Source organism: Elaeis guineensis, chromosome 1 (genome assembly GCF_000442705.2).
Source record: "Elaeis guineensis isolate ETL-2024a chromosome 1, EG11, whole genome shotgun sequence".
NCBI lineage: Eukaryota > Viridiplantae > Streptophyta > Magnoliopsida > Arecales > Arecaceae > Elaeis > Elaeis guineensis.
Genome location: NC_025993.2, coordinates 114,647,762 through 114,661,590, shown reverse-complemented (window position 1 = coordinate 114,661,590; position 13,829 = coordinate 114,647,762). Strand labels below are relative to the sequence as shown.

The window sequence follows — 13,829 nt, the reverse complement described above, 5'->3', positions numbered from 1 at the left end:
TTGGAGTATATTAGGACGTAAAAAATGCCATAGATTAGATTGCATCTTTTGTTGTTAAATATTGCCTTTCAAGATTTTTTATATTTTAACTTTTTAGATTGTAATCATATTAGAGTGGTGTGATCGTCAATCCACTTTTATCAAAAAAAAAATCTATCAAAAAAAAAAAAAAAAAGAGCTTGCCTTGTTGGAGTATACTATGGCCATGTCTTTGATTACCCCCGGTAAATTTTGTAACATGGATTATTTAAAGTTTGATGGGTCCAAATTTTTTGTTATTGTCTAAAGTTATCCTATGACCCATTATATATGCTGAAAAATGTAAGTGTATCTCTTTAACAAGAAGGATTGTCGCTTGAGACATCAAATATTTTCTTTTTCACTGTGTATTTGAAGCTTAGGTTTATCCTTATAGAGGCAAATAAAGGTGTGGTCCAAATAACATGGGTCAATAGGAGTGAGAAGTTCATGGTTTTCTCAAGCTTATCCTAATCTTGTATCTATTTTGACTTGTGATGTTTCAATTGTTTTGTTTGCAAGGCCAAGATACTTTCCATCGATTATTCTAAATTATTTTATTATAAAAAGAAAAAGAAGTCGGAAAAAAAAAAAACCACTGGAGACTCACCAAGAATCTAGCATATTAGAATCAGAATCCTCTCCATTGGGAGCTAAAATAGAGAGGTACATTACTGAATCACAAGCCATTTGCAATTCGCAGATGACTTACAATACTACATCAAATATGGATTGCTTGCACATTATGCAATCCATGAGACCCATGGCATCATGGCCCACCTCACATCTCACAAATCATGGATCAAGCTCATCTTATTAAATACTCTTTATTTGATTCGTAAAGCACTCCAATCTTTGTATATAACAGGAAAGATTCTATAGTTGGTCATTTTTTGGTGTTACCTGTGAACATGCCATATGATATAAAATTTGGATATTTTTTTATTAGAGTGTTGCTACTAATCATCCATTAGATCATTTCAAGTCACCAAATTAATATGGTGGTGAGAATTGTTATAGTATATAGGTGGGTCGATGGTATCATGGGCTTCCCTCATCATGCAACCAATCATTTGCTTCTACATCATATTGGCAAATTCGGTGGTGATCTAGAAGGCGATCTCTAGTTTTTTTTTTTTTTTCCCTTTTTAATAAGTTTTTTGTCCTTGAAGGGTATACTGGACATGAGAACGAAGCATGGTAAGTTGGAATGAAACTTATACTTGCACAACATAATTTTTAAATCCATAATTAATTATTGCTTAGTACCATACCAAAACCACCATATTATTTTTTTGGTTACTTTTTGTTAATGAAGAACTTTTTTGATTATTTTAATAATTAAGTAGAGTGAAAATATGGGTAATCCAACCTCCCCCTGCATAACTTGCCTGTCTCAATCTTCATCCTACCTATAGTTAGACCCCAAACTTGAACTAAGAGAGTGAAATAGAGAGAATGACATCGAGTTCCTAGTGTTTCCACCCTTTCAAAAAAAAAAAACAAAACACAATCTTCTCCAACTTGAGTTGAAGTGGAGAGGTTCAATCTTTAATCATCAATTAATTATCTATTATTGCATAAAGACATTATTGAGTGGGGCCCATGAGATGTGTGCTCCAATATTGCCTTGCCCAACTGAATGTTCCACAATTTATAGACAATCACCTGTAGAGGCCATATTTATCTGACCCAATGCGAATTAATGAGGATCCCAACTTAAATATTTGCACTTCATTCCTCAACCAACTTCTTTAGATTCGAGAAAGTCAAAAATGAACGCAAGACAAACTATTCTCCGTATGACTTACTATATATAAAACTATTATATCAAAAAAAAAAAAAAAAAAAAAAAAGAAAAACAGTCCCTCAACTTATGACAAGTTTCACTTGCCACCCATTGTATTTAAAAATTTTTAACGAGATCATTGGATTTCCTCAAGTGATGTAGGTGGTCTCACTGTCTATCCTTGTTTATTGATCTCACAAAATTATATCATATGGTAGTCACATGATAATTTTAGAATTAAAATACACTTCATTTGTTCATAGAAAAAAAAAAATGTAGCTTCAAATTATGTGATATCTATCCCAAATTCATCCATTGTCTTCGTGTATAGCTTTACCTTATCATTTGCATCCTTACATCCTTCACCATCACTTTGAGTCCCTCCATCCTGTCTTTCCCACTTCACTAGAGTTGATTTTCTCCCACTATTTTTGGCTTTTCATCTCCTAATCTCTAGGTCATGCTAGAAATGATACATAGATGAGATTAGCTACATATTCAATGCCTAAATTTTAGGTTTACTTATAATTGATTTGGAGAGCCATATTTTTTTTTATTGGAGGAGAAATGATTGGATTGGAGGTGTACAAGAGTTGAAATTATTCAAACTAGCATTTGGTTGAAGATTGCTCAATAATAGATTTTTTTTTTCTTTTTTTGTGAGAGAAAGGTGCAGGAGAGGGAGGGAATATATACAAAAATATACAAGAGATGAGGATGGGGTTGATAGGAATGTCAAAAAGAAGATAGAGACCGATGACCTATTTGGGGCTCTAAGCATTATGTAGATGATGTAGAATGATATTGAATTTTTAGTGATATAAGGGATATTAGAATTATCATACATGAAATTTTGATATCAAGTATTCGAGGTCTTAGGGTCAAGCAGTAGCGTAACCGCTTTTTGATTAGAAATTCAAAATAATGACCCGGATGGTTTTACCATTTTAGATTGCACATTAATGAAGTTGGACATTACGTGACCAGGGACATATTGCATCACTAATAAATTTTATGGATTTGATTGATTTTTTTTTTTTTTAAATTGAGAGATAGTAAGTGAAACCCATATTGTCTTATAACAAAATATCTTAATTTTTTGGAAAATTTAATTATTTTTCTTTCAAAATTCAACCGGAGGATCAGGATTATATACCACGAGTCTATATCAATGTTGCACTGTGATAGTCCATCCGGTACTTGTTCCGTTCAGTTCGTTTTGAATCACGACCGTTCATCTTGTACATGTGCCGTCCTCATCTGGATGTGGGGCCCTAACGCGGAGTCCGCAGTACAAGCACGCGGATTAATAGTTCTCTCACGTTTGGGTCGGCGGCGGCTCCTAAGATAACGCGAAGCATCGCCGCCCACGGAAATTAAATAAAAAAAGGGAAAGCCGTGCCTTTAAGTATCCCTCCTCCGCTCCACCCTAGGCGTTGCTCTCGGCCGATTGCAAGAAGAGAGGCTAGTGTAGCGAGCGTGCTACTTCAGGTCAGATCCCTCGATTCTCCTACTCCCTTCTTCTTGTCCATACTAATATCTCATCGAAGCTTCGATCTTGGATCGTTTTCGCTTCCAAAAAATTCGGTCGTAGTGGTTTTCTAGGGTTTCAACAATTCGATCTTTGCTAAGGTTTTCCTCCAGTTCTTCGTGATCGGTCTTTATCGCTGCATCCCTTTTTTTCTTTTTCCTTCTTCATTGATTTGACGGGATTACGAGGATTAGGGTTTGGTTCTTAATTTCTAGGGTCCCAGTTACTAGGGCTTCGATTTTGCCCCCTTTCTCCTTTGATTGCTAGGGTCTCGTTCGTGCCGCCGTTTAATGGCTGCGGGTCGGCAGGGAGGCTACAAAGATCGCGAATTTAGGGACCGGGAATTGGATGTAGAGGTCTCCAGGAGGAAGGACCATTATCCGGTTCGGTACCGTGATGGGGACCGGGACAGGAGCCATGGGCGGGATCTTCGGGATAGGGTTAGGGATAGGCAACGGGACGTCAAAAAGAGGGATTCCTTGAACGGGTACCTACGTTCCCCTCTGAACGCAGGCAATTCAAGCGGTGGAAGTGGGAACGAGCAGAAGCGGAGCCAGCTCTCGGGGAGATTGGTTGATCGTGAGCCTGGGGAGCTATCGAGTGGAAGCGGATCGGATGACCCCGACGCTTCTGATTCGCAGCTTAGAGACAATGGAAGTCGGAGCAAGGAAAATGGGGTTTTGCCCTTGCCAAGCAGAAAGAGGAAGTTTTCACCAATCGTGTGGGACAGGGATGATAGCAAGCAATCTACTGTTGCGAGTTCAAGAAGCAGAAATGACCCACCAGCACATGCCGCTCTTCCTCCACCTCCTCCCCTGCCTAATGGATATGTCCACCTGATTCGATCGAGACAGTTCTGCAGTCCGTGGAGCAGCAGTCACCAGCAGATGTGAAGATCTCCATTGATTCACCTCATGATCAGCAAATGGGTAATGATCAGGAGCCTGGGCAGATCGAGGATGAGGAGGAGTACCCGATAGCAAGGAACATTTCTACTTCACGATGGGCAGATGGGAACAGTGCATTAGACGATGATGAAGCTGAAGCTTCTGACGAAGAAGTTGTGCCCAAGAGGAGGAAAAATACTCCTTTGGCTGGTAATATTGTCGACCAGAAATCACATAAGAAGGAGCTGAGCCCTGAGCTTGGAGAGGTCGATATGAGAGAAGGTTCTGATGGGGCAGCATCCAAGCCATCCACATCTGGGGGAGACCATGGGGATGACCCTCATGGAGTTGAGGTGGATAGGAATGATTATATGGATGTTGATGGGGAGGAGGCTGATGAGGACGCAACCGATCATTTGCCGGAGACAGATTCTGAGACAGAGGATGATATGGTTAAAACACCAGAACCTGTACAACCTCCCCAAAGATGTATAAACATGCTAGAAGGGTGTAGAAGTGTTGATGAGTTTGAGAGGCTGAACAAGATTGATGAAGGCACTTACGGAGTTGTGTACAGAGCAAAGGATAAGAAGACTGGTGAAGTAGTGGCATTGAAGAAGGTGAAGATGGAGAAGGAGAGAGAGGGCTTCCCGTTGACCTCTTTGAGGGAAATTAACATTTTGCTGTCCTTTCACCACCCTTCAATTGTGGATGTGAAGGAAGTTGTTGTGGGCAGCAGCCTTGATAGTATCTTCATGGTTATGGAATACATGGAGCATGATCTCAAAGGGCTGATGGAGACAATGAAGCAGCCATTTAGCCAGAGTGAAGTCAAGTGCTTAATGCTTCAGTTGTTGGAAGGTGTCAAGTACCTTCATGATAACTGGGTACTCCATAGGTACTTTTACATTCTCAAGTTTATGAATTAGATCCTGGGATCCATCAATTTTTGTTTGGTGTTTTAGTTCTCTAAGACATTTTATTTTTATGTTTTCCTTAGGGATCTAAAAACGTCAAATCTTCTTCTGAATAATCGTGGTGAGTTGAAAATATGTGACTTTGGGTTGTCTCGCCAGTATGGGAGCCCATTGAAACCATATACTCACCTGGTGGTGACTTTGTGGTACAGGTAGGTGCCTTACTATTTTCTATATGTTTATATTTGTTGCTTTATTTTAAACCTTAAGTCATTTTGCATTCTGGCATATTCATTGGTTCATATTTTGTTTTATTCCGTCAAGTTCTCATTTATCCTGTAATAATAGGGCGCCAGAACTTCTTTTAGGAGCAAAGGAATATTCAACTGCTATTGACATGTGGTCATTGGGTTGCATAATGGCCGAACTTTTAGCCAAGGAACCATTATTCAATGGAAAAACTGAGTTTGATCAACTTGACAAGGTACCATTGCTTATTTTGCTTGTACTTCTTCTACCTACTTGATCCAATTTTCATTTATGTCATTTATGTGCAGATATTTAGAACACTTGGGACACCAAATGAGAAGATATGGCCTGGATTTGCTAAATTACCTGGAGTCAAAGTTAACTTTGTGAAGCAGCCGTAAGTTGCCGTCCTCTGTTTCTTTTTCTTATCAATTTATAAGCTTCTTGTTACTTTTTTAAAGCTAAATATGCATCCTTATCATTGCAAATCTTTTCCCAGGCATCCAGCTATTGGTGATATTGCCTAGGCATCCTGATCATGGCACTTTGTTAGGCGAAGTTCTGCTCAGGCTGGTATTAATTACTGAGTCTTTTATTTGCCCTGCTTTCCAGGTATAATAGGCTGCGGGAGAAGTTCCCACCGACATCATTTTCTGGTCGTCCAACTCTATCTGAAGCTGGTTTTGACCTACTGAACAAACTGCTAACATATGACCCAGAAAAGGTGAGATGCACCAGAAAGAATCATGGGTTATTTATACGTATTGACTTTTTTTTTTTAGCCTATTTTTCGATGCTCTAATGCTGGCCTTTGCTTTTGGTGCAGCGGATAACTGCAGAAGCTGCCCTTAAGCATCCCTGGTTTAATGAAGTTCCTTTACCAAAGTCAAAGGATTTTATGCCAACATTTCCTGCTCAACATGCGCAAGACAGGTACTTGGAAATGCTGTTTATGGGTTGCACCAGTGTATTTGCACCTTGAGCTATTTGTCTTTAAGTGTTGAAAATCTATGTTTAAATATCTTGGATGCAACTTAGGCGTATGCGACGAATTATGAAGAGCCCGGATCCGCTAGAGGAGCAAAGGAGGAAGGAATTACAACAAGGTAGTACTGGCAGCATTTTTGGTTGACCAGAACAATGTGCGGTTGCACCTGAATGTTGAAACACTACTGGTGTACACTGAACTGTTTTTGAGGTGAGAGGCATGCACTGAACGTGAGGTTCCACAACTTGTGTTAGTCTCAGGCAACAATTGATGCCACTCTTTAGCAGGCAACTTCTTGACTTGGGTGGAGAGAAGATATTTTCTTCTCTGCCATTGAGCAAATTTTGTTGCAGGATTATTTTTTCTTCAGCATCAATGACCATAAAAAGTGCTTCGTTTTATGCAGCCTGCGTTGCAAGGTGTGGCATATTGGCTTTTTTTTTTGTGCTAGGATCAGTATCTTTTGAAACTTGTGTATGTAACATATTTCTTGTTGGTACATTGTAAACGATGCTAAAAATGCCGGATTTAAATAACAGAAATTTATGGATATATTGTGTATAATTTTTGTGCTGTTCTTTTGATCTTCACATTGTGTTTGCAAGAGACGAATGGTGTGAAGCGGAAGGGGCGTTCTTTGCTTTCAATCCCGGAGAAATTGATTGAAAGAATTCTTGTAGAAAGGTAATTCACTGATTGACACAAGTGATTGTAAGCAAAAAATTGAGATGTATATGTATGATGATGAGTTAAAGTGCTTTTGAAATTGCAACATTTATAAGGGCTTGAGCTATGTAAACTTTGCAAATTAGCTTGTGGCTGTAGTGATGTCTATATGAAATTATTATTGAGCCAGGCCAAACAACTACCACATGAATGCTCAAAACTTTTGATGTACAAGCACGAATTATCCAGTGTGAATACCATGCATATTCCAGCATCCGGCTCCAAATTAATTCAACAGTGTTCGATTTATTTGAGCTAGCACTGCCTAATTCAGCATACTTCTTGCTGAATCTGGAAGGATGTATTTTTATCATCAGTGTGAAATATTAAGCTTATTAATGGTACTTCGCAATATAAAAGTTTTTACAGCCAGGAGATCATATCATCCTGAGATTTTGTGTGCATTTGTTGTGGTCTTTTGCTTGATAAACCCTCCGTCCTTGGAAGTTCTATGCTCTACTTTGTAAAAAGATCCTGTACTCCTGCTATTGATGACGGTGCTTCACTGCTTCTATAGCTAAGGTGGAAATAATTTTACAAATACTGCTGCCATTTTTGTTGATTTGCAGTATAATACATGCATGAGACATTGTTTGCATATAATAATGAATGTTCAGTTATTCTGCTCAAATACGTTGATGTGCATCTGGGGAAAAAAGTTTAGCCATTCTGATAATGGACATCTATGTGCATCTGAAAAAAATCGTACATTGACTCGATGGTTTTCACATCCTGTATCTTCAAATCAATTGCATGTTTCTTTATACCATGTAATTTTTTTCTTTTTAATTTACATTTTTGAGATGATGATATGCAATTAGTTGTTAGAGGCCTTCCATTTTTCCTCTTCATGTGACTTATGAAATTGCTTATTGATTCTTGGGTATGTTGTTTTGGAAGCCAAATGAACTTATCATTAATTATTCTTTGACATATTTGCAGTTTAAGCCAAGGCTTCTGCAAAATATGGAGCTTGATGGCTCTTACCTGAAACTAGTATGCATAGAAATTTCCTGTGGTCAGTATCTTTCTACTATTCTTTCTTCTTTTTGTATCAAAAGCCTAACTGCAAGCTGTTCTTGTCCCAGTTGTAATCTGTACATCTTGGTGGGCCCATTCTCACGGATAGCATCTGCCTGTGAGACACCAATTCATGTTGCTTTGTTTTTGATCAAGTGCTTTAATCTGCTTGTTTACCTTCTCTGTGATTATTGAAATGTCATATTACAAGATGTACATGTTGGAGGCTTGATCTTGTTGTCTTCCTGTTTCTTTTTAATTGTGAATTGTATTGTCGAGCTTAGAGTTTTGGTGATGTTTAGCTTTTATTAATGGTAATATTGGGATGACACTGCTGTATCAAATCATCTAAGTCAAAGGGGGTATGAAATTATCAGATTTAGAAATACGTAAAATTCAGTTTGCATGCTTGAGATACCAATCACAGATTTGTGGGAGTTTTATTGTACTTGATTAATTATACATTAGAGGATACTTTTATACAGTTGGGTTTATAATAGTATTCACATAGGGTACGCAATTACAACATTGTTAAAATTTGACCAAGAGATGCACCGTGTTCTTAGTGGTTACATGATCCAATTGGGGACATTAGCATGCTAATAATTATTTTTCTGGTTCACACTCTGTGCTATATGGTATTCATGGCTGTGTTGATCAAGTCTTCCTCTGGGAGCTCATGAGTTAATTCTCTTAAAATATTCAGATTAGTGTTTCTTAATTGAATTTTCTATCAGCCTGATTTAAGAATTTTTGTGATTAAAATATTTCAACTGGTTTGGTCTTATTTTTTGATATCCTGGTATCCTTTTAGTTTCTTGTTCTGGAATTTTTATCAAACATGGGAAGTGATATGCTGCTATCTCGTTTTTAGAGACATTGTGCTTTACACATCCACTATTCTTGCAATACTCTTTCCCGCTATATGTGGAGCCCACTAGTGTTGGAGCACACAAAGTGGTGTTTTTGTGGCTAATAATGAGTATTGCCTCATCACTCCTAAACTAACGGACATTATGCATGTTCCATGATCGCTTTATTGTATTTCCTTCCATGATGTTAATAAATGTTTGGATGATGTAGTTTTGTGTCATGAACTATAGGAATATTGTGCGTAGAAAATATTCAATGGTGAAAAAGATCACAATGTGCTACCATTTGGAGACTATTATGTTTTGTAAGTTGTTACTTGTTTATTTTTTGGCAATGTGAAAATTTATATATTTTGGATTAGGAAAGATGTCATTTGGAAGAAAATAAAGATTCCTAGAAGATTAATTTCTTTCCAATTGTATGTAGCTAGATAAGTTCGTTTTTGTTGGACTTGCTAGATATGAGGTGTTTGTGTTCAATAACCATCTATTTAGTAGACTGCTATTAATTAATCAATGCTAAACTTGTTGATGACATTGTTAAATAAAGTTAGCTTTGCTAAGGGCCTCTTTGGTATCACTTTTATTATTTTTTTAATTTTTGAAAATAAAATTATAGAAATCGAGTCAGAAAAAACATCTTCTATACCATTGTTTTTATTTTCTATTTTTCAAAAATATTATTTCTAAAAAAAATGAAAGGAAGAAATTGTTACTTCTTCAAAAACATGAAACTCGTGATCTACAAATAACATGCATCAGCATAGATTTTCCTGAATATTACTAGAAAGTTCAATGTTGATGCTTTCCTTCTGTTTGATTCTTCTCCTCTCCCTCTTTCCCTCACCCATCTTTGCCCTCTCCTTGTGTTTTCCGATAGCCTTCACCTTTCTTCTTTCCTCATCTCATACCAGTTCTCTTCTTTAATGATCTTCTCTTCCTTGCCCTAATCCAGATAGTCTGTTTAGTAGGGATGGCAGTTGAGTTGGGCAGTTTTTTCCGGATACCCGACCTATCCCGAACTCTAATAGGACCTATTTAGCATATCCTAATAGGGTTTGGGACGGTTTAGGATTTAAAATTAAAGTTGGGCAGTTTTTTCCGGATACCCGACCTATCCCGAACTCTAATAGGACCTATTTAGCATATCCTAATAGGGTTTGAGACGGGTTTAGGATTTAAAATTAAAACCCATTCGGGTTTGGGATTTTCCCGTTGGTCAAATATATGTATAATAGGCGGATGAGAGGATTTGAACTCCAAATCCTTGGATAGCTGGACCACTACCTTATCCAATAAGGCACAGTTGGCTGTGATTATAATTGATTGATAATATATTTATACACATTTAAGCATTTATATATAAATACCAACACAAAACCCTACCCATCGTCTAAGCTTCCCTATCCACCTCCGCTCCAAGCCTCCCACCCAATTGAGACTCCTGAGGATGGAAAAGCAGAGGAAAAGTCAGGGGAAAACATAGGAAAAATCAATGAAAGCAAAGGAAAGACAGAAAAAAAAGATTAAAAGGTAAGACCTTTTCCCACATAGATTGTTCATTTTTTTTTTCTTTTGCCTTCTTTTTCTTTTCATTTCATTCCCTTTTTCGGAGATCTGTGGGGAAGGAGATCACCTAAGGGAGATCAGAGGGGTTTCTTAGGTTCTGGTTTGGGGTGTTTTTCAAGCATATGAGATTTTGTATTGGTTGTGGTGGTGTGAGTTGGTCCCTTGAGGGTTTGATAGCTTAATTTTGGTAGAAGAATGGTATTTTGTAGGGTTTGGGGATTTTTGATTGAAAGGATTCTTTTTTGGCTTCAAAATTTTCAATTTATGGAGTTCTATGCTCATGATAATACGAATATGAATGAGGGTTAATTGGGCAGGTTTGGGTAGCTGGCAGGTATACCAATTTTAAATGGGAGGGTTTTGGGATTTTTGGTTAATTTCGTAATCAGGTTTGGGATGGGTTCAGGTAGTAAGATTTTAAATGGATTTAGATATGGGTGGGGCAAATTTTGTGGGTACCCTATCCATTGCCATCCCTATTATTCAGTGCTTTGCTTGTAGTTGGCTTGTGCCTTTGCTTTGTTCAACCCTTTGCTTAGTTCTCCTGCACTTCTTGTCCCCTCTTTTAAGTGGTCTTAGGTGAGCTTACATTGAGCTTATGCTTCTTTTGAAAGATCTAGTCCATGCAGCTATAGCTATCTAGTAGCTTGTCATACGGTCTATGCTGATAAATGTTGCTACTTTTTGGCAAGAGAATCATACTAAATCCATTATAATGCTAAGCATGGTACGTTGAATGAACCTGAACTGAATGGATGCCAATCTGGGATGGTTCAGCCGTTTAACTATTCCTCGACAGTTCAACATTTGTGGATTGACTGAAATAAAAGGATTCGATATTCGACCGACTGGCAGATGCCTCCATAACCATGACGGCTCTTTCCTTCTTGTGCTTCACCTTAGCTTGGAGACCCTTCAAAACCCTAGCTTCATCCCCCCCTCTCTCTCTTTCATATTGCTGGCTGCCGCCAACAAGGGGAGTCCTCCCCTTCCCACTCTCTCTCCCCTTCTCCCTCTTCCCCCTCTGTGGCAGCCATCGACCACTCGACCCCCTTTGACTGCCCTGCTCTCTCATTATCTCCCTCCCTCTCTGTGGGCCTCTCTCTCCCTGTCTCCCTTTCCTCTGCTCCCTCTCCTCTTCCTGGTTTCGTTATGTGTGGGATCGGCATGCTATGGGCTGGTACACCTCCCTAGTAATAGTTTGGCAAACTTTGAATTGCTATGCAACACTTCGGTGTTGGACCTGTAAATTTAGATTTCTTTTTAAACAATACGGAGGGTTTTGCAGAATTTTCTACTCACTAATATACGGATATCAGCAAATGATTGTATATGGAAGACAGTAGGTGGAAAAATATAATCTCTTTTGGGCAAAGGTTATGGTTTTCTAATAAATACGAGGACAGAGTTTTGGACGAATAACAGCCTCCAAGTTCAGATTGGAACCATTTGGGATCAGCGAAAAAAATGGATCTAGTTGTTGATTGAGCCTTGATCTGACTCAAAAGTTCTTCGTCCAGAAATAAACTGTGAACCTTAGCTCCTGCATTAAGCAACTTGGCCATGATGAAGTTGATGAAAAGAAGTCTTTAATAATTTGATGTTTCTTCCTTATTCAGATTCCTGTGGATTCCAGGCCTTTATATAACTCATTGAAGCATCTTTTGTAAAGCCCATTGAAGCACAGTCAGCTGCATGGTGATGCAAGTTTTTGAGGTGTACGGTTATTTGTAGAGATGCTTATGGGGGTACTTTGTTAAATTTAATCGGTGCAATGCAATGCTTGTGGTTGTATCTCTCCAACTTCTGATCGTGCATTTCTTGTGATTGGCCTTTCTGCACACTTCTCCCATTTCATAAGCTATGTGGTATATTTTTTAGGTGTTTAACCATTGCACAGTTTTCCGTTGTTATGCATGGTTCCTTTCAGATCAGGTAATTTTATTATTATTATGATGGAGATTCATTAGTGCATTGTGCTATCAAATTATCTTTCTTCCTTATGTAGACTATGTGCATTGTTACTATTTCATTTTTAAAATTGTTGTGGATTTCTTTCCCAATGCTTACCGAGTTCCATCTTTTTAGCATTTCATTGCCAGGAATTGGCTGTTCTATACAAAGAGAGGTTATGCCTAGGGTTTTATGTTGCAGATCTCTGATAGAAGGGTCAAAACTTCTGTATTTGTTCTTACCATCAATAATTGAACATCTTCACTTATTATAAGTGTCTTAACTTATTAGGAGAAATCAGATAATTTACAGTACATAATTTTGTATGATGGCATATCCATTTTATAATGTACTGTATACTCAAGTGTCTGAAGCTGTGTTTTTGGCATCTCTTTATTCTTGATTAAGATCATCTAATATTTTATTTTTGTGCTTAACATTATCAAACAGTTTGAAAATTGTAATAACACTAACCTGTTATGTCTGCAAGCTACATAATGAAACAAAGCATTTATAGGAACAATAACAAAGTCACAAAGTGTGGACAATCAAGTATCAGAAAATAATTGAGGCTTTTCTATTATGACTAGTTATTTATTTGCTAATTACTGATTAGGGAGGACTGTAAAGTAATCTCGTTCTGTTCATTATCTGGGATTTTCCGAAACAAAAATTAGTTATGAAGCTAGGCTCTTTCTTTAGTTTTCTTTGTAAATAAGTTAATGCAAATTGAGAAATGGGGCCATATGCATTCTTTTAGTACCTTAACGATGTCCTTGCCTTGTTCCATTAGCACATGTTCTTGTCGGACGTCACTCTTGGGGAGACGAATATTAGGGGTGAAATCTAACTGGTAACCGAATCGGAAGGAAGAATTTAGAACTTGAATAAGGATAAGGGCATGGTCTATTGAAGTGCACAAGGCTAAAACTGGAGATTATGCAGTGGTAGTATTAATGGCAAGGGAACCTGCATGAAGTAGAACGGTGTCCCTCTGTTTCACACGTGCACACATCACAGCAAGATCAGAAACATTAATAGATTGGATATCCACAATGTTGATCATGATCTGCAACATCTAAATTACTCAGAAGCCAAAAATCTAAAAGGTCATTTACCTGTTCAACAAATGATCAGAAAATAGATTAAAAGGTGGTAAATACATACTCTTTGAAAAAGGATTGCTAAAAATACATGATTACTGCTCTCGTCTTCTTGCATGGAATCCTGGGATATATTCTTGTTAAAAGCAAAGCTCTCTACCGTGACATCTTTTTTGTTGCTGCAGGAGTCCTTAGGGTGGCTGATTG

The 13,829-nt window shown here is 37.8% G+C and overlaps 1 protein-coding gene across 1 annotated transcript; it reads left to right on the top strand.

The window, feature by feature from the left end:
- The first annotated feature begins 3,158 nt into the window (after positions 1-3,158).
- On the top strand, positions 3,159-6,929 carry LOC105038664 (cyclin-dependent kinase G-2). The gene is given in 8 exon segments (XM_073260473.1): positions 3,159-4,166; positions 4,169-5,123; positions 5,226-5,354; positions 5,491-5,626; positions 5,700-5,788; positions 6,004-6,115; positions 6,218-6,324; positions 6,430-6,929. Coding segments are annotated over 8 exon segments (2,160 nt in total). The 5' UTR covers positions 3,159-3,628; the 3' UTR covers positions 6,524-6,929.
- Positions 6,930-13,829: the final 6,900 nt, after the last annotated feature.